Below are 16885 nucleotides of genomic sequence, written 5' to 3' on the forward strand. Positions count from 1 at the left end.
AGGTATAAGGTTATGTCTAGAAAAGAGGTAATTAGGCTTTGAACTATGGTAAAGATAGGAATAAATAAAAGACATCATAGAATTTCAAGTAATAGAGTTGAGAAATAGCACAACTAAATTTGATAGTCAAGTATATCATGTGACAAGTGTAGGTTTATTTTATGGTTAGAAGGGTCTATTGGATATCTGTGAACCTCTTGTATATAAGTGTTAAGAGAAAGAAAAGTTCATTCAACTCCAAAGCAATATAAAGTTTACCTTGTTGGGCTTGAAATTGACATTCAGGAAAATTATTTCCTTCAGGGCTAGCTAATTTATTCAGAATCTCTGAATTGAAAAGATTTCTTAGTCTGCTTAATGTAGACACAATTAGAAACCACTTTAGCCTAATGATTTGGAAGAAGTGATGGACATAACATTCTTTGAAATTGTAACATTCTTTAAAATGACTATGTGCATTCGTGCATTCGTCTGTGCTTCATTCATGTGATACAAATGTAAATTGTAAATGAGAGGCTAATTAGTCTCATTTGACTTTGTTAAGCAGAAATCATCTAGATGACTCATCTGTATGCAGAAGAATTATTTTAAAATAACCTTTGAAAAATCTTTACAGAAGTAATTTGGAATAGTGAGGTTAATAAATGTCAGCCTATGAGTGGTATTCAATTATTGTTTGGATGTCTGTGGTGATAGAGTATTAATTAAAATGTTAACTTTGTGGAATTTATAAACAAAGCTAGGATATGATGATGACTTAGACTTGTATTGATAAAATACCTAAGAATAAATATAACCAAGGAGGTAAAGACTGATACCCTAAATGCTACAAAACATTATTGAAATTGAAGAATACTTATATAAACAGAAACCTTCCTGGGTTCATGGATAAGATGATAATACCACTGAAAGCAATCTACAGATTCAGTATAAACCATATCAAAATGTCAGCAGCCTTTTTTGAAGAAATAGAAAAGCCAGTATTCAAATTTTTATCACAATTGCAAGGGACTCTCAATTCAAGAATGTTCTTAAAAAACAAGAATAAAATTAAAGGATTAACATTTTCTAATTTTAAAACTTACTGAAGGCTACAGTAATAAGACAGATGTGGTGCACATACCTATAATTCCATCCACTTGGGAGGCCAACTCAGGGGGATTGCAAGTTTGAGGCCAACCTCACAACTTAGCAAGACCTTGTCTCAAAATAAAAAAATAATAGAACTGGGATATAGCTCAATGATAGGGTAACACAGCATCACAAAAAAAATAAATAACAATGATAACCATTTCACACACACCCACTAGGATTTTTCATTGTTGTTACTAAGTTAGACATGGGATGACATGCAGGAAACACTTTTGGATGTGGTTTTTTTTTTTTTTTTTTTTTTTCCCCCTTTTTTTTCCCCATGTGGGGGATTAAACTCAAGGATGCTTTATTGCTGAGCTGCATGCCCAGCCATCCATCTTTCCTTCCTTCCTTCCCTCCTTCCCTTCCCCCTCCTCCTCCCCTTCCCCTCCCCTTTCCCCTTCCCCTCCCCCTCCCCTTTCCCCTTCCCCTTCCCCTTCCCTTCCTTCTTTCCTCTTTTTTTTTTTTTTCCTGGTACTGGGGATTGAACCGGGGCACTTAACCACTGAGCCACATCCTCAGCTAAAGTATTTTGTTTAGAGACAGGGTCTCCCTTAGTTGCTCAGGGCCTCGATAAATTGCTGAGACTGGCTTTTAACTTATGATTCTCCTGCTGCAGCCTCCCTGGCCACTTGGATTACAAGTGTGCACCACCATGCCCAGCCCCAACCATTTTTATTTATTTATTTTTTTGAAACAGGATTTTGCTAAGTTGCTGAGACTAGCCTCAAACTTTCAGCCCTCCTTTCTCAGCCTCCCAAATAGCTGAGATTTAAGGGATGTAGTACCATAACCAGCTCCACTAAGGAAAAAGAAAAATAACAAGTGTTTGTAAGGATGTGGAGAAACTCTTGTTCTTTGCTGGTAGAAATGTAAAATACTTGTCTAGTGTGAAGTTTAATAACTTTTCAAAAAGTTAAAAAGAATTTCCTTATGTCCATGTAGTTCTGCTCCTCAGTATATACCCAAAAGAATTGAAAACAAAGGGCTGGAGGTATAGCTCAGTGGTAGATCTCTTGTCTAGATTGTGTGAGGTCCTGGATTCAATACCTCACACTGGAAAAAAAAAAATCAAAAACAAGATACTCAAACCAGTGCATTCATACAAATGTTCATAGTAACAATAGTTAAGGTGGAATTGGGTTTTAAAATGTCCATCTGCACAGGCATATCAATCTTTATAGGTGTTCAATTCCCAATAACTAAGCTATGGAACCAACCTAGGTACCTTTCAACAGATGAATGGATAAATAAAATGTGGTATATATATATATATATATATATATATATATATATATATATATAAAATGGAATATTACTCAGCCATTTGCAGGTAAATGGATGGAACTGAAGAGTATCATTCTAAGTGAAATAAGCCAATCCCCAAAACCCAAAGTCAAGATGTTCTCTCTGGTATGCATATGCTAACATACAATAAGGGAGGGCGGAGGGAATAGAAGTACTTTGGATTAGACTAAGGGGAAGGAGGGGGGGATGGGAATAGGAAAGACAGTGGAGTGAACTCAGATATAACTTTCCTATGTTCATGTATGAATACACGACCAGTGTAACTCCACATCATGTACAATCATAAGAGTGGGAAGTTATACCCATGTATGTATGTCAAAATATATTCTATTGTCATGCATAACTAAAAAAAACAAATAAAAAAAATTTAAATGTCCATCGGTGGGTGAATGGATGAACAAATTGTACAATTATGCCTACAATGAAATATTTTTCAGCCATAAAAAGGAGTAAGTACTGATACATGCTATAATGTGGATGAGTCAGAAAAACTTAGTTAAATGAAAGAACCTAAACACAATGGTCACATATCGCATGCTTTAATTTATATGAAATATTCAGAATAGATAAAAGCATTGAGAAAGTATATAGATTGGTGGTTCGAGGGAGGAATGGGGCAATGTGGTATTGCAATTTATAGCACAGGCGAAATAGAGGAGTGAAACAAAGTAAGTTTCAGATTAGACATTGAAAGAATTGAAACCATATTAAAAGATTAGATCACTAAGTTAGACATGGGATGACATACAGGAAAAAATGGAAAATAAAAACAAATATATTAGCATTAACTTGTTTTAGAGAGAGGCCAGAGTTTAATATCAAGATAAGTTCAGATTTGTATACTGGACACAAAAGAGGCCCATTAGCCTTTTCAGATTAGGTTCATAATGATCATCCTCAGTCTTTCTTTTTCCCCATTGTTTAGAGATTGAAACCAGGGGCCCTCTACCACTGAGCCACATCTCTAGCACACCCCCCTTTTAAAAAAAAGATTTTAGTCAGTAAGTTGACCACAGGTTGACCTCAAACTTGATCCTCCTGTGTCAACCTTCTAAGTTGTTTGAGGTACAGGGGTGCACCACTGCACCCAGCATCTTAATCATTTGATAAGAACAAAGCAAAATATCAGTACTTATTTCACTGAAGATCTCGAACTTTAGGTAGTAGAATTAAGAAACAATGAATTTCATAGATTTGTGGAGGAAAGCCTCACACATTTGATACTGAAAATTTCAGTAAGCCAGATGCACTTAAATATGGAACATTTTTTGGACTTATAATTACAGTGTATATATCCTCAGAGATTCAGTGAGTAGGAGAAACCACTGCAATTAGTTAAACTAATTTTCATTTCTTGAATTCAGTGCAACAATAAAAAGATAAGAAAATGATTGTAAAATATGTCATGTGCATAGGTTATATTCTGAATCACTTATAAACTCTAGGGAATTTTTATATATGCTGTGGTTTCTTTTTAACTAATGGTGACTATGTTTTTTCACTTTGTTTTCATTATTTGGCAGGTCCTTTGTCAGTTTAATAAGTAATATTTGATATTAGTTTGTCTTTGAGAAGGTGGAGTTGCACCATGTCAGAGAAAATGTGTCCATTCTTGGGAGAATGTGGTTAACCCTCTTCTTTGATTGCAGATGATGAAAGCTATGAACAAGTCCAATGAGCATGTCCTGGCGGGAGGTGCCTGCTTCAATGAAAAGGCGGATTCTCACCTTGTGTGTGTACAGAATGATGATGGAAACTATCAGACCCAGGCAATCAGTATTCACAATCAGCCCAGGAAAGGTGAGAGTTTGAGCTAGTTGAGATTTTAATAATGGAAGGTTATTCTGGACTTGGAGCATTGGATATCTTAATTCCATAACACACTTTCTAGATAAGTGACCACAAACTAAGCTTTTCCAAGCATATTCTCTAGAATTATGTTGACTCCCATGATGTCAGACTCAGAGTTTCAAAAGAGGTCTTTGTTATTGAGGGAAACATTTTAAAAGTACTGCGTCAGACCCACCTGACCCAGTTATCCCACTCCCTGGTTTATACCCAAAGGACTTAAAATCACCATACTACAGTGACACAGCCACGTCAATATTTATAGCAGCTCAATTCACGATAGCTAAACTATGGAACCAACCTAGATACCCTTCAACAAATGAATGGATAAAGAAATATATGATGGAATATTACTCAGCTTTAAAGAAAAATGAAATTCTGGCGTTTGCCGGTAAATGGATGGAACTATAGAATATCATGCTAAGTGAAATAAGCCAAACCCAAAAAACCAAAGGCTGAATGTTTTCTCTGATATGCAGAAGTTAATTCACAATAAGGACTTGGGGGAGAGGATAGGGAAGAATAGAGTTACTTTATATAAGGCAGAGGGGAGTGAAGGGAGGGAAAGGGGTGTGGGGGAAGGAATGATAACAGACATTACTCCATGTACATGTATGACTGCATGACTGATGTGATCCTGCAATATGTATAATCAGAAAAATGAGAGATTATACTCTATTTATGTATGATCTGTTGAAATGTATAAATGCATTCTATTGTCATGTACAATTAATTAGAACAAATAAAATAAATTTTTTTTAAAAAAAAGTACTGTCAGGATATTGCTTGGGCCAGCAACAGTGTTTGAAGGTGAGACTAGGTCCTTCAGTGAGAGTGTGCTCAGGTCTATTTGGAGTAGTGGGTAGGAAGTTGGATTAGCCCAGTCCAATTTAAGATGGGTAGTATAGTGAAGTTTTCATAATGCTAAATATAATTGCAAATCCTTTCTTTTATGAAGAGATACTGGTAGTAGGAATTTGTCTTTTAAATGTTTTTAAAAGCATTTAAACATTTAAACATTCCAACCTTTCTTGGAAGTTAATGTATTTTTCACCATATCTTTATCTTCAATATATATTTGATCGAAAAAATCTGGAAATCATTGGATTACACTAGGTGCCACAAACTTTTTATGTGTAGGGCAAAATGATTAATATTTTAGGCCTGCAGTCTTTGTCACCAACTATTCAAGCATGGTTCTGGTGTCCAATAACTACCTTAGACAATATACAAATGAATGGACATGGCTGTTTCAATAAAAGCTACAAAGCTAGACTACAGATGATGTAGGCTATAGTTTTCTAACCTCTGAACTTCATTAAGATTTCTTTGTTGTAATATTCTTTGATTCTTAGTTGGAAGAAGAGCAAAACAAAATGAAGGATCCTATTTTAAAATTTTTTTGAAGCTATCATAAGCATGAGAATTATTGGCTACATTATGAATTTATCACCTACTTTATTTTGAATATATTATTTGAGTATACTTGTGCTAAATGCCTTTTATGCTTTTAGTGAAAAACTAGTTTAAAAATATATTGAAGACAGTTACTACTCTACTATATGCCACTAGAGAAGTGTTTCACAAAACATACTAAAGAAATTATTGGCTGTATACTGTGGTATATAGATTTAGTGTTTTTTATTTTCTGTATGATGTCTGAAATTCTCAATTACCAAATATTTCATTACTCTTCCCAATCCCTCCATCTTGGGCATGTCTTCACTAAACTATTTCTGTTGCCATTCTAGTGACTGGTGCCAGCTTCTTTGTGTTCAGTGGCGCTCTGAAATCCTCTTCAGGATACCTCGCCAAGTCTAGTATTGTGGAAGGTAAAGAACGAATTATTCACTGCATGTGCTTTAGTTCGGACCTAATTATACAACTAAATAGCAAGAAACATTACAGAAGGATTAATATTTCTGCTTTAAATGTCTGACCCCTATTTTTTATTCTGTGTCACCTCTCTTCAGCAAATTAAAACTGTCATGGGAGTGCTTGATTCTCCAGAGAAGGGAATACATGGTACAGATACCATGGGACAGGTACTGCAGGACAGTGACAACTAAAAGATGACCTTTGATAGCTTTGGGACAAGGTATTGAGAGTATGTAGTTTGAGTTCAGATATACCACTGGATGTACATATGCAGATGCATAGATGAAGTTCACTCCCTCCTACTGTGGTAATGCTATGGTAATCATTTAGGGTTCAGAAAGAGATGTGCTTGCTGTGGGGTTACTATAATTAAACATGACCCATATCCTGATAAAAGTTAATTAAATGAAAAGATAATCAACACATTGTTTATTTTCTTTGTTGATTCTTTATTTTGATCTGGTTAGTCTTATTGCATTATAAGTTACTCCAAAACTTAATGGCTTAAGTTAAGTTTCTATAATGCTACCTTTCCATAACCCCATGAAGAGGAATCTAATTCCTCTCCTTTCTTCCAAAACTAGACAGTCAAAGTGAAACTACATGACTTTTGAGACTGGGTCACAAAGAGCAATGCAACTTCATGCTTGTTGATTCCTCTAGATGATGAATTTTTTTTTTAATATATTTTTTAGTTGTAGGTGACTACAATACCTTTATTTATTTTTATGTGGTGCTGAGAATAGAATCCAGGGCCTCACTCACGTGTGCTGGGTGAGCATGCTACCACAGAGCTACAGCCCCAGCCTGATGATGAATCTTAACAGGGCAGTTCAGTCCCATTTGTGATCTCAGTGGGGTGACCTAAAGGTGGGGTTATTTGTTGTCAGTGAGCTGGAATTCTCTGAAGGTTTGTTTACACACATTTCTGGGTCCTACTTGGGATGATTTAAAGACTTGATAACTGGAGACTTACAGGTGAACTCCTTAGTGCAGCCCAACAGCCTTGTGATTTTGGACTTCTTACTTGGTGGTTCAGGACCACACATGAGTATTCCAGCACCAAGTTAGAAGTTGCATTGCTCTTTGTGACCCAGTCTCAAAAGTCATGTAGTTTCACTTTGACTGTCTAGTTTTGGAAGAAAGGAGAGGAATTAGATTCCTCTTCATGGGGTTATGGAAAGGTAGCATTATAGAAAATCACATCAAATAGAAGATGTATCTAATGTTGGAAAATCATCAGCCACATATAAGGACAAGTTTCAGTTTCCACAATAGTGAACAAGGCCTGTTTGAAAGCAGTCCTTTCTGAGAGATGGAGTCCAGTGTGTTAATTAGATAATCTTACATATATTTATAGATACTGACTTTGATCTTTTTTTGATAAATTTAATTAAACAGTGAAACTCAGAGAATATTAGTATTTTATAACTTAATTTCACAACTTTAACTACAAAGCAAGAACATGCTATTAAGAAACTGTTAAATAGCTGGGCACATTTCTGTAGTCCCAGCTACTTGGGAGTTTGAGGCAGAAAGATCGCTTGAATTTAGGTGCTCAGGACTAGCCTGGTGAGACTCCATCTCAAAAAGAAAGTTGTTAATAAGTCTAGACCAAATCTCATTTAGTCTAAAGTGACTAATACCTATCTGATCAAGTATAGGCTATTGTTGAATTTGTGGTTTTTAAATAAGGTGGTTAAAAATACCTTTTAAAAATCCTCAGAACCTAAAAAAAAAAAAATCAAAAAACAAAAACCACTAAAGTGTTCTTTAAATGATAAATTGAACTGAAACAGAGTCTTACAAATGCAAAGCAATGTTTTTGAAAATTGTGTTAGCCAGGCATGGTGGTGCACACACACTTGTAATCCCAGCCACTTGGGAGGCAGGAAGATTGCAAATTTGAGGCCAGACTTAGCTACTTAGTGGGACCCTGTCTAAAAATAAAATAAAATGTCCTGGGGATATAACTCAGTGGTCAAGTACACCTGGGTTTGATTCCCATAACCCCCTCCATCACACACACAAAAGTCATGTGTCATGTGTTTATGTCTCTGGGTTGGTTTCTTGGATCTTGCATTTCATTGTGTTTATGTAGAGCAATTGATTGTTTATTTGTAAAATTTTACTGAGGCTCTTTAGAAATTATCTCAGCTGGCAAGATTATATGTCAGTGAAGCAGGGTAATTGCTAGCACTTAACAACTTTTATCCTCAATTTCAGTGTTTAAATTTGACTCAGGTAGCTGAAAAATAGCTACCGTCTATTGACTAGGTAGCTCATATGAAACTCTGGTAGGTTTGCCTTATTGCTAGTCAATAAGTGGATATATTCCCAAGTGTACTACTATAGTGTATTCAGTGGTTTACTTAACAAACATTTACTGGGTATTCAGTCTGTGCCAGGCAATCACAATTAAGTGAGACAGATGGAGGTACAAATAAATAAATAAATAAATATGATCAGAGAATAAGGAATTAAAGAGGGGAAACAGAAACAAGACGCTCTGTAAGTCCAAAAGAGAATGTGACCATGTGTAAGTTTTCCCTGAGGAATCCTCATGAAAAACCCTTAATTGTTTCTGAAGTGAAATCAGCAGGCAAGTATTTTAAGCAGAACCTTTCTTGGCATTTGCCCTCAAATTATTCTTTTAATGAATAAGAGCTTCAGCTTAAGGAACAAAACCTTTGTATCTGTTAGCTTTGAAGAGCAGAGAGAAGTTTTACATTTAACATCTCAGGGATTTGTTAAATGCCAGGTACTGCATCTCGTCTGTTCCTCTCCCTAGCTTTGCATTGTTTCCATCTGTATTATCTTGGTGCTGATTCTTAGATGGCGTTATGGTCCAGATCACTGCAGAGAACATGGATTCCTTGAGGCAGGCGCTTCGAGAGATGAAGGACTTCACCATCACCTGTGGAAAGGCGGATGCAGAGGATCCCCAGGAGCACATTCACATCCAGTGGGTCGATGACGACAAGAACGTTAACAAGGGGTAAATGCAGCCAACATAGGACAGCCCTAGGTTTTGTCTGCTCTCTACATTGGTGTTTTATAATTTTACTTACTAAAAGCCTGCCTAAGAAAAAAAAACTGTAAAACAGTTTTAAAATTTCTGATTTCTTGGCTTAATTTTTGAGTTTATGCATTTTTAAGAGAAGGATAAGGATAAAGATTGATGAAATAGAAAAGTCTTTATATGGTTTTTGAAGTAATAGAAATAGCCTTTTTTGACTTACAAAGCATATATTTACTAAGATTGTTTTATTTCAGATAGTAGAGGTAGTATTTCCATTTTATAGATGGGTACATAGGTACCAAAAAGATAAATGATTTGTCAGATCCATAAACCTAGGATGTGGCAGGACTAGGACTTAAAATTACCTCCTTTGGCTTCAGATTTTACACTTTCCCAGTTTATGGCAATTCTGCTCCAATGATTCAAGACAAAATCCAGGAGTCTTTTGATACTTTTCTTTCTCTTATACTCCACACTGTTGAACTCTTAATTCAAAGTGAATCCTGCTATTCTTCATACGACTTCTCACTACCTCTGCTGCTATCATCCTCGTATAAGCTACCATCTCATTTGGTCTAGATTATTGCAGTAGCCTCTTCACAGGTTTCCTCGTTTCTCTTGTTGGCCTGCATTCTTATATCCCAGTCTGTTTCCAGTACAGCCTGGATAATGTCACCTTTTTCCTCAAATTCACCAGTGGCTTCCAGTATTTTTTAGTGCAAAAATCAAGTTGTTTATGACCTATAAGGTCCTACACAATCTGGGCATCCCTCTTCCCACCCTGTTACCTCTCAGAAGCAACACTGGCTTCCTCCCTTCTTCCCTTCCCTCCACCCCCTTCCTTTTCCTCTCTCCCTCCCTCCTCCTTTTTTGCAGGGGCGGGGTGAAGAGGGTAAGAGGAATTAAACCCAGGGGTGCGTAACAACTTAGCCACGTCCCAGTCCTTTTTATTTTTTATTTTGAGACAAGACCTCACTAACTTGCTGAGGGTGTCTTTGAACTTGTGATCCTCCTGCCTCAGCTTCCTGAGCCACTCAGGTTATAGGCATGTACCACCATGCCTGGAAACACTGGTTTCTTTCTTGAGTACAACTATACTTCCCAGTCCTTTGTACATGTTATTCTGTTTCTCTAAAGTCACATAAATCATTTCACCTTCAAATCTTTTCAAAAATGTCATTTTCTCAGTAAGACCTTTCATGGTCAACTTATCTGTATTGTAACCCTCTCATACATTTCTTTCTCCTATTCCTAATATTTACTGTTCCTCTTCCCAGCATTAAATTTCTCAATAGCACTATAACTCTTATACATAATATATTTTTACTTATTTTTTTTTACTATATTGCCCCTGGAGTGTAAGCTCCATGAGTACAAGAATTTTTGTCTGGCTTATTCATTGCTATATTACCGCACCTAAAACATTATCTGGCACCTGCTAAGTATTTTTAAAAATATTGTTTGAGCTGGACTCAGTGGTACATTCCAGTAATCCAACTGACTCAGGAGGTTGAGGCAGGAGGATCTTAGCTTCAAAGTTAGCCTTGGCAACTTAACAAGACTCTGTCCCAACATGAAAGATTAAAGGGCTGGGGATAGTTCAGTAATAAAGTGTCCCTTTGATCAGTCCCCACTGCTAGAAAAAAATGGATTGAATGAATAAATATACCATAATTCATTATATTAATCTTTCTCTCATTCATCCATTTATCCATCCATCCTTCAAGCTATGTCAGGTTCTGGTAAAACAAAAACAAATTTTCCAAGCTAGGTGTGGTGGTACACACCTTTAATGTCAGCTCCCTGGGAGGCTGAAATAAGGAAGATCACAAGTTCATGGCTGGCATGAGCAATTTAGTAAGACTGTCTCAAAATAAAAAATATTGGGGATGTAGCTCAGTGGAACACTTAAATGGTGCAAGACCTTGGGTTCAGTCCCCAGTACTGCCAAAAAATAAAGGGGGGGGGGGGGGCGGGAGGAGGAGGAGGAGGAGGAGGAAAGAAGAAAGAAGAAGAAATGAATTAATTCCATGTGGTTCCTGCTAATAAGTGTTCAGTCTAGTTTTGAAGATAATTATAAATTAATAAGTACACCAAAGTGTGGAAGATGTTGACTGATAACTAAAGAAAATAGGAACCTTGGTAGTCATGATAGGGCCATATTCAAGAAAGATTCCATAAAGAAATAGCTGGTGCTTAAACTGGCTCTGGTGAGATGAGTAGGCATTTACTGCATAGCTGTGCCAAAATGGGTATTTCAGTTTGAGGGAACAGCAGGAGTAAAGACAGAAAGAGGGCATTTAGAACATGGCACCCCTGAATTATTTTTCAACATTTTGGGGGGAGGAACAAAAAGAAGCAATTTCTTTCTTCTTTTGTATTCCTTCCCCTCTCCTTATTACCACTCCTCTGCCCCGGTGCTCTGGTTTGAATCCAGGACCTTGAGCATGCTAAACAACACTATACCACTGAGTTACACCCTCAGCCAAAAAGAAGCAATTTCCAATCAACGAATATTTGCCTGTTTCACAAGTAACCCTTACCAACCAAGCTATATCCCCACCCCTATCTTCCCATTCTTCATTGAAAATTTTAATTTCAAAATTAGCTTGTGTTTAATTCTTATAGTTGAAAATAGACTTACATAATTGGACAAAAAATTTGTTAACCTGAAAATTTGGTACTGTAAGTTACCGGTAACTGGCAACAACAGGTTGCCCTTTCCTTACCCAGAAGTGCTTAACCACTGAGCCACATTCCCAGTCCCTTTTTATATTTTATTTAGAGACAGGGTCTCACTAAGTTGCTGAGGCTGGCTTTGAACTTGAGATCCTCCTCCCTCAGCTTCCTGGGCCGCTGGGATTATAAGTATGTGCAACTGCACCTGACTCTAAATTAGAAATTTAGCATAAAATTGTTTAAATAATTTTAATTTAAATGAATGAAGTGAATGCCTGATATTTAAGTATAATTTGACTTTTTTTTTCAGTACTGATTCTGGGACACTTTATCACAGAGCTACATCCTCAGCCCTTTTTTATTTAAATTTTTTTTTTCTTCCAGCTGGTACAATGGTGTATACCTATAATCTCAGTGACATGGGAGGCTGAGGCAGGAGGATCAAAAGTTCAGAGTCAGCCTCATAACTTAGCAAGGCCCTAAGCAACTTAGCAAGACCCTGTCTCATAATAACTGAGGATGTGGCTCAGTGGTTAAGTAACCCTGGGTTCAATCCCCAATATAAAAAAAAAGGTTTATATAATTTTCTATATTTTTATTGGTATACTGTACATAATGATGGGATTTGTTGTTACATATTTATACATGCACACAATATAATAATATAATTTGGCCAGTATCACTCCTTTTCCCTTCCCTTCTCTCTCCCCCAGCTCTCTTTCCTCTACTCTGCTGATTTGCCTTCAATTTTCATGAGACACACCCCCAACTCCATACATACCTTTCTTTTCCTTTTTCCTCTCTAGCTTCCACATATGAGGGAAAACGTATGACCCTTGATTGTCTGAGTTTGGCTTATTTCATTTAACATAATGGTCTTAAATTCCATCCATTTTCCTGCAAATGACATAATTTGTTCTTCTTTATGACTGAATAAAACTCCATTGTGCATATATACCACATTTTCTTGCTTTTTTGGGAGGGGTACCAAGGATTATATTTTATTTAGTGACAGGGTCTTGCTAAGTTGCTGAGGCTGGCTTTGAACCTACAATCCTCCTGCCTCAGACTTCCAAGTTGCTGGTATTACAGGTGTGGACCACCACACCTGGCATATATCATATTTTCTTTATCCATTGATGGGCACTTGGGCTGATTCCATAATTTGGCTATTGCCAACAGTGTGATTGTGTTTTTTTTTCCTCCACATCTTTTCCATCATTTATTTTTGTTTGTATTCTTTATGACTCCCATTCTAACTGAAGTGAGATGAAATTTCAGTGTAGTTTTGATTTGCATTTCCCTAATTGCTAATGATGTTAAACATTTTTTTCATATATTTGTTGGTCATTTGTATTCCTCCTTTTGATAAATGTCTTTAGTTCATTTACCCATTTATTAATTGAGTTATTCGATTTTTTTTGGCGTTGTTTTTTGAGTTCTTTATATATTCTGGATAGTACTCCTCTGTCAGGAGAGTAGCTCGCAAAGCTTTTTCTCTCATTTTGTCTTCACATTCTTTTTTTTTGGGGGGGGTGGTGCTGGGGATCGAACCCAGGGCCTTGTGCTTACAAGGCAAGCACTCTACCGACAGAGCTATCTCCCCAGCCCCTGTCTTCACATTCTTAATTGTTTCCTTTGCTGTGAAGAAGCTTTTTAATTTGATGCCATCTCACTTATTAACTTGGTATTATTTCCTGAGCTTCAAGGGTCCTACTGAGAAAGTTGTTGCCTGCACCTATACGTTAAGCCTACATTGTTCAACCTACATTTTATTCTAGGAGTTGCATAGTTCCCAAGCCTGTTTTTATATTATTTTGAGACAGGATCTCCCTAAGTTGCCCAGTTTGACCTTGAACTTGTGATCCTCCTACCTCTGCCAGTTGCTGGGATTACAAGTGTGCACCACCACACCCATCTTATTTGACTTTTAATACATGGAGAATCAAGAACATAAACAGTTGTTAGGAAGAATCTAGAGTTTTTATGCCAAATGTTTTGGGTCTGTATCAGAATGAATGTGTATTTCCACATATTGAATTTACTTGCTATATTTCAGGGAGGAAATGATTCTCCAAAGTACCTTTTCTGTTCAGGAATCTAGGAGAGATAGTACTGTGGGGAGTTTGTGATAGATACAAGGATACTGGTTCATCAGTTCCCAGTAGCACTGTCCTAATTAACATACTTGATGAAAAAATTATTTTTTGTTTCTTTGGGGGAACGTTGGGGGAATGTTGGGGATTGAACCCAGGCACACATAGTAGGCAAATTCTCTACCACCGATCTATCTCTCTAACCCCCTTTTAAAAATTATATCTTTGAGACAAGGTCTTGCTAAGTTTCCTGGGATGGCCTTGTACTTGGAATCCTCCTACCTCACTCTCCAATGTAGCTGGGATTACAGGTGTGCCCCCAGCTAGGTAAAATAATTCTTAATGAACATTCATTAAATTCCTAAGTTCTGAATAGTTGGTCAGTACTGAAATTACAACACACCAAGTGACTATATCATATTCCCTCTCCTTCAGAAGTTCATTTGTAAGGTAGATATGTGAACATATGAAGAACATTACATGATGAGTGTTATTAGAGTCAGGAACAGAGTGGGAGGATAAGATTGGATGCATTTACTGAAAGAAGGCATGCTGGAAGAAGAGCAGGTTTGATTAAATGATCTGTTTACATTAAATAAACCTGGCTTCTAGAAAAATGTCTTTTTCTTTGTGAGTTCTTGTAATTATTTCAGTGCATAGGTCCTCTCCATAAAAGCTCTGTTTATGTGTTTACTGTGGCTTCTTGTTATAATGTGCTGCAAAGATGGGTTCAGCAAGGCAAACAATGTAATTAATAGCAAGACTTGATAAGATGTATTTCTTTTCCTTTCTTCTGTTTTAGTGTCATAAGTCCTATAGATGGGAAGTCCATGGAGTCAATAACGAATGTGAAGATATTCCATGGATCAGAGTATAAAGCAAATGGAAAAGTGATCAGATGGACAGAGGTAAGGAAATGAAACATGGTATTCTTGATCTGCTTTGATCAAACTTTTTGCCATGAGAGTCACATTCCAGGCTAATTCCGAAGATAAGAAAAAAAAATTTTTTCTTAGAAAGAAATCTTTCCATTTACCTACTATACTCTAATTCCCCCAGAATGTCTTAGATCACTGAGAAGAATTGCCACCATGTGTAGCCTTCTTCAATCTGATGAACTACTTTTAGAGATTATTTGCATTAGAATCCAAAAAGAGTGCATTTCTGAGTGGTTCATACTATCTTTGGTGTGATCTTCAGAAAGCTATGAGAGTCTTACTGCATTTATAGTTCAATTTCTGAGATAACATGGTCTTAAAAAATAGATTGTTTTTGCCAGGTGCATTGGCACACACCTGCAATCCCAGCAGTTTAGGAGGCTGAAGCAGGAAGACCACAAATTCAAGCCATCCTCAGCAACATAGCAAGACCCTAAGCAACTTAGCAAGACCCTGTCTCAAAATTTAAAATAAAACAAACAAAAACAGGCTGAGAGTGTGGCTAAGTAGTTAAGCACTCCTGGGTTCAATCCCTGGAACTGCCATTCCACACACAAAAAAACTTTTTTCACAGTAAGAAATCTAAAGCTCAGAGATAAGTAACTTGTCAGTAACTAGAAGGCAAATAAGTAATACCAAGTTCCTAATTCAAACTCATATCTGGCCAACTTCTGTGCTCATTTACACTAAATTAAGTGCTCTTTACCATGAAACTATTAATCGAGTCTAATATGGAAATGAAGAGGAGCAGGGCTGGACCCCTGTTTGTGTGGACACTCACACAGATCAGAAAGGTTATTCTAAAGGAGTAAGTAAGTAGGTCTCTTAATTGCTTTCAAGCTTCATGTATACTCATCTATAAAATAATATTCAATTATAAGACCTCTAGAATTCCTTTCAGATTTGTCTTAATTTTTTTTTTAATTCTGTGATGTCTCATTTTCCATTTCATACATAAAGCAGCTGAGGCCAAGGGAGGTTAAGTGTCTTATTCCCAGGTTCACATAGCTGGTTCCTGATAGCACAGGGACTGCAGTCTGGTTCTCTAGGTCTTGAGCTGTTGTTTCATCCTGTATACCAGGCTCCATGTTTTTACATTCAACTGAGCAATTTTAGTTTCTTGCTTTATAATGATCAATCTGTGATACATTTTTAGCATTGCAGAGTCTGAAACATGTAAAATTTTTTATAGCTTATAAATCAGTTTGACCTCCATTCCCTCTTTGTTCTTCAGTAACTCAGTGAGGTGGGTAGAGCACCCATTCCATCATGCTGATGAGAAAATGGCCTTTATAACTTTATGACTAATGCTGGTTGTTAGCAGAGCAGCATCCAGGGTGCGGTCTCTGACACCCACTTCAGAGCTCTGTCACGTCATGCTGCCCCTTATCAAACAGTATACATTGTATATTTGTGCTATTTTATGTTTTTAATTTTAATTTTATTTTATTTCTTTTACTTTACTTATTTACTTATTTATATGTGGTGCTGAGAATTGATCCCAGTGCCTCATACATGCTAGGCAAGCACTCTACTACTGAGTCACAACTCCAGCCCCTGCACTAATATATTTTTCATATTTTGCTTTTATATTGTTTACTTTTTACAATATCCAGAGATGGTAGATACTTTTCATTTTTATAGAGGCAAATTAGGCATTAAGAAGCCTTTGAAAACTGGGCATGTTTGTACATGCCTATGAGGTCTTACTACTAGGGAGGCTGAGATTAGAGGATTACTTGAGCCCATAAGTTCGAGACCAGCCTGGGCAACATAAATCCCATCTCAAAGAAGAAAAGAAAAAAAAAAAAAAGTCCTTCAACATCTGTTAGTCCTTTGCTTTGACTAGAGGACTTGTTCATGACCCTTCCTCTGTGTGACTAGGACTTGGGTCTCTCAGTTCCACATTTGCTGGGCTTCTGCCTATGCATGAGACAGTGCTGGCTCTGTGCTAGCACACTGACAACAGCTCTGGTGTCTGT

General features: G+C 36.8%; 1 protein-coding gene across 2 annotated transcripts in view; it reads left to right on the plus strand.

The window, feature by feature from the left end:
• ZFYVE9 (zinc finger FYVE-type containing 9) overlaps window positions 1-16885 on the plus strand; it is a 219118-nt gene that overhangs the window by 197332 nt on the left and 4901 nt on the right. For both annotated transcript variants that reach the window (XM_079154200.1, XM_079154201.1), the window contains 4 exons: window positions 4092-4242; window positions 6042-6122; window positions 9004-9166; window positions 14768-14873. In XM_079154200.1, coding sequence (XP_079010326.1) covers window positions 4092-4242; window positions 6042-6122; window positions 9004-9166; window positions 14768-14873 — 501 coding nt within the window. The remainder of the gene's footprint in view (window positions 1-4091; window positions 4243-6041; window positions 6123-9003; window positions 9167-14767; window positions 14874-16885) is intronic.

Source organism: Sciurus vulgaris (assembly GCF_902686455.1).
Source record: "Sciurus vulgaris genome assembly, chromosome: 1".
Taxonomy (NCBI): domain Eukaryota; kingdom Metazoa; phylum Chordata; class Mammalia; order Rodentia; family Sciuridae; genus Sciurus; species Sciurus vulgaris.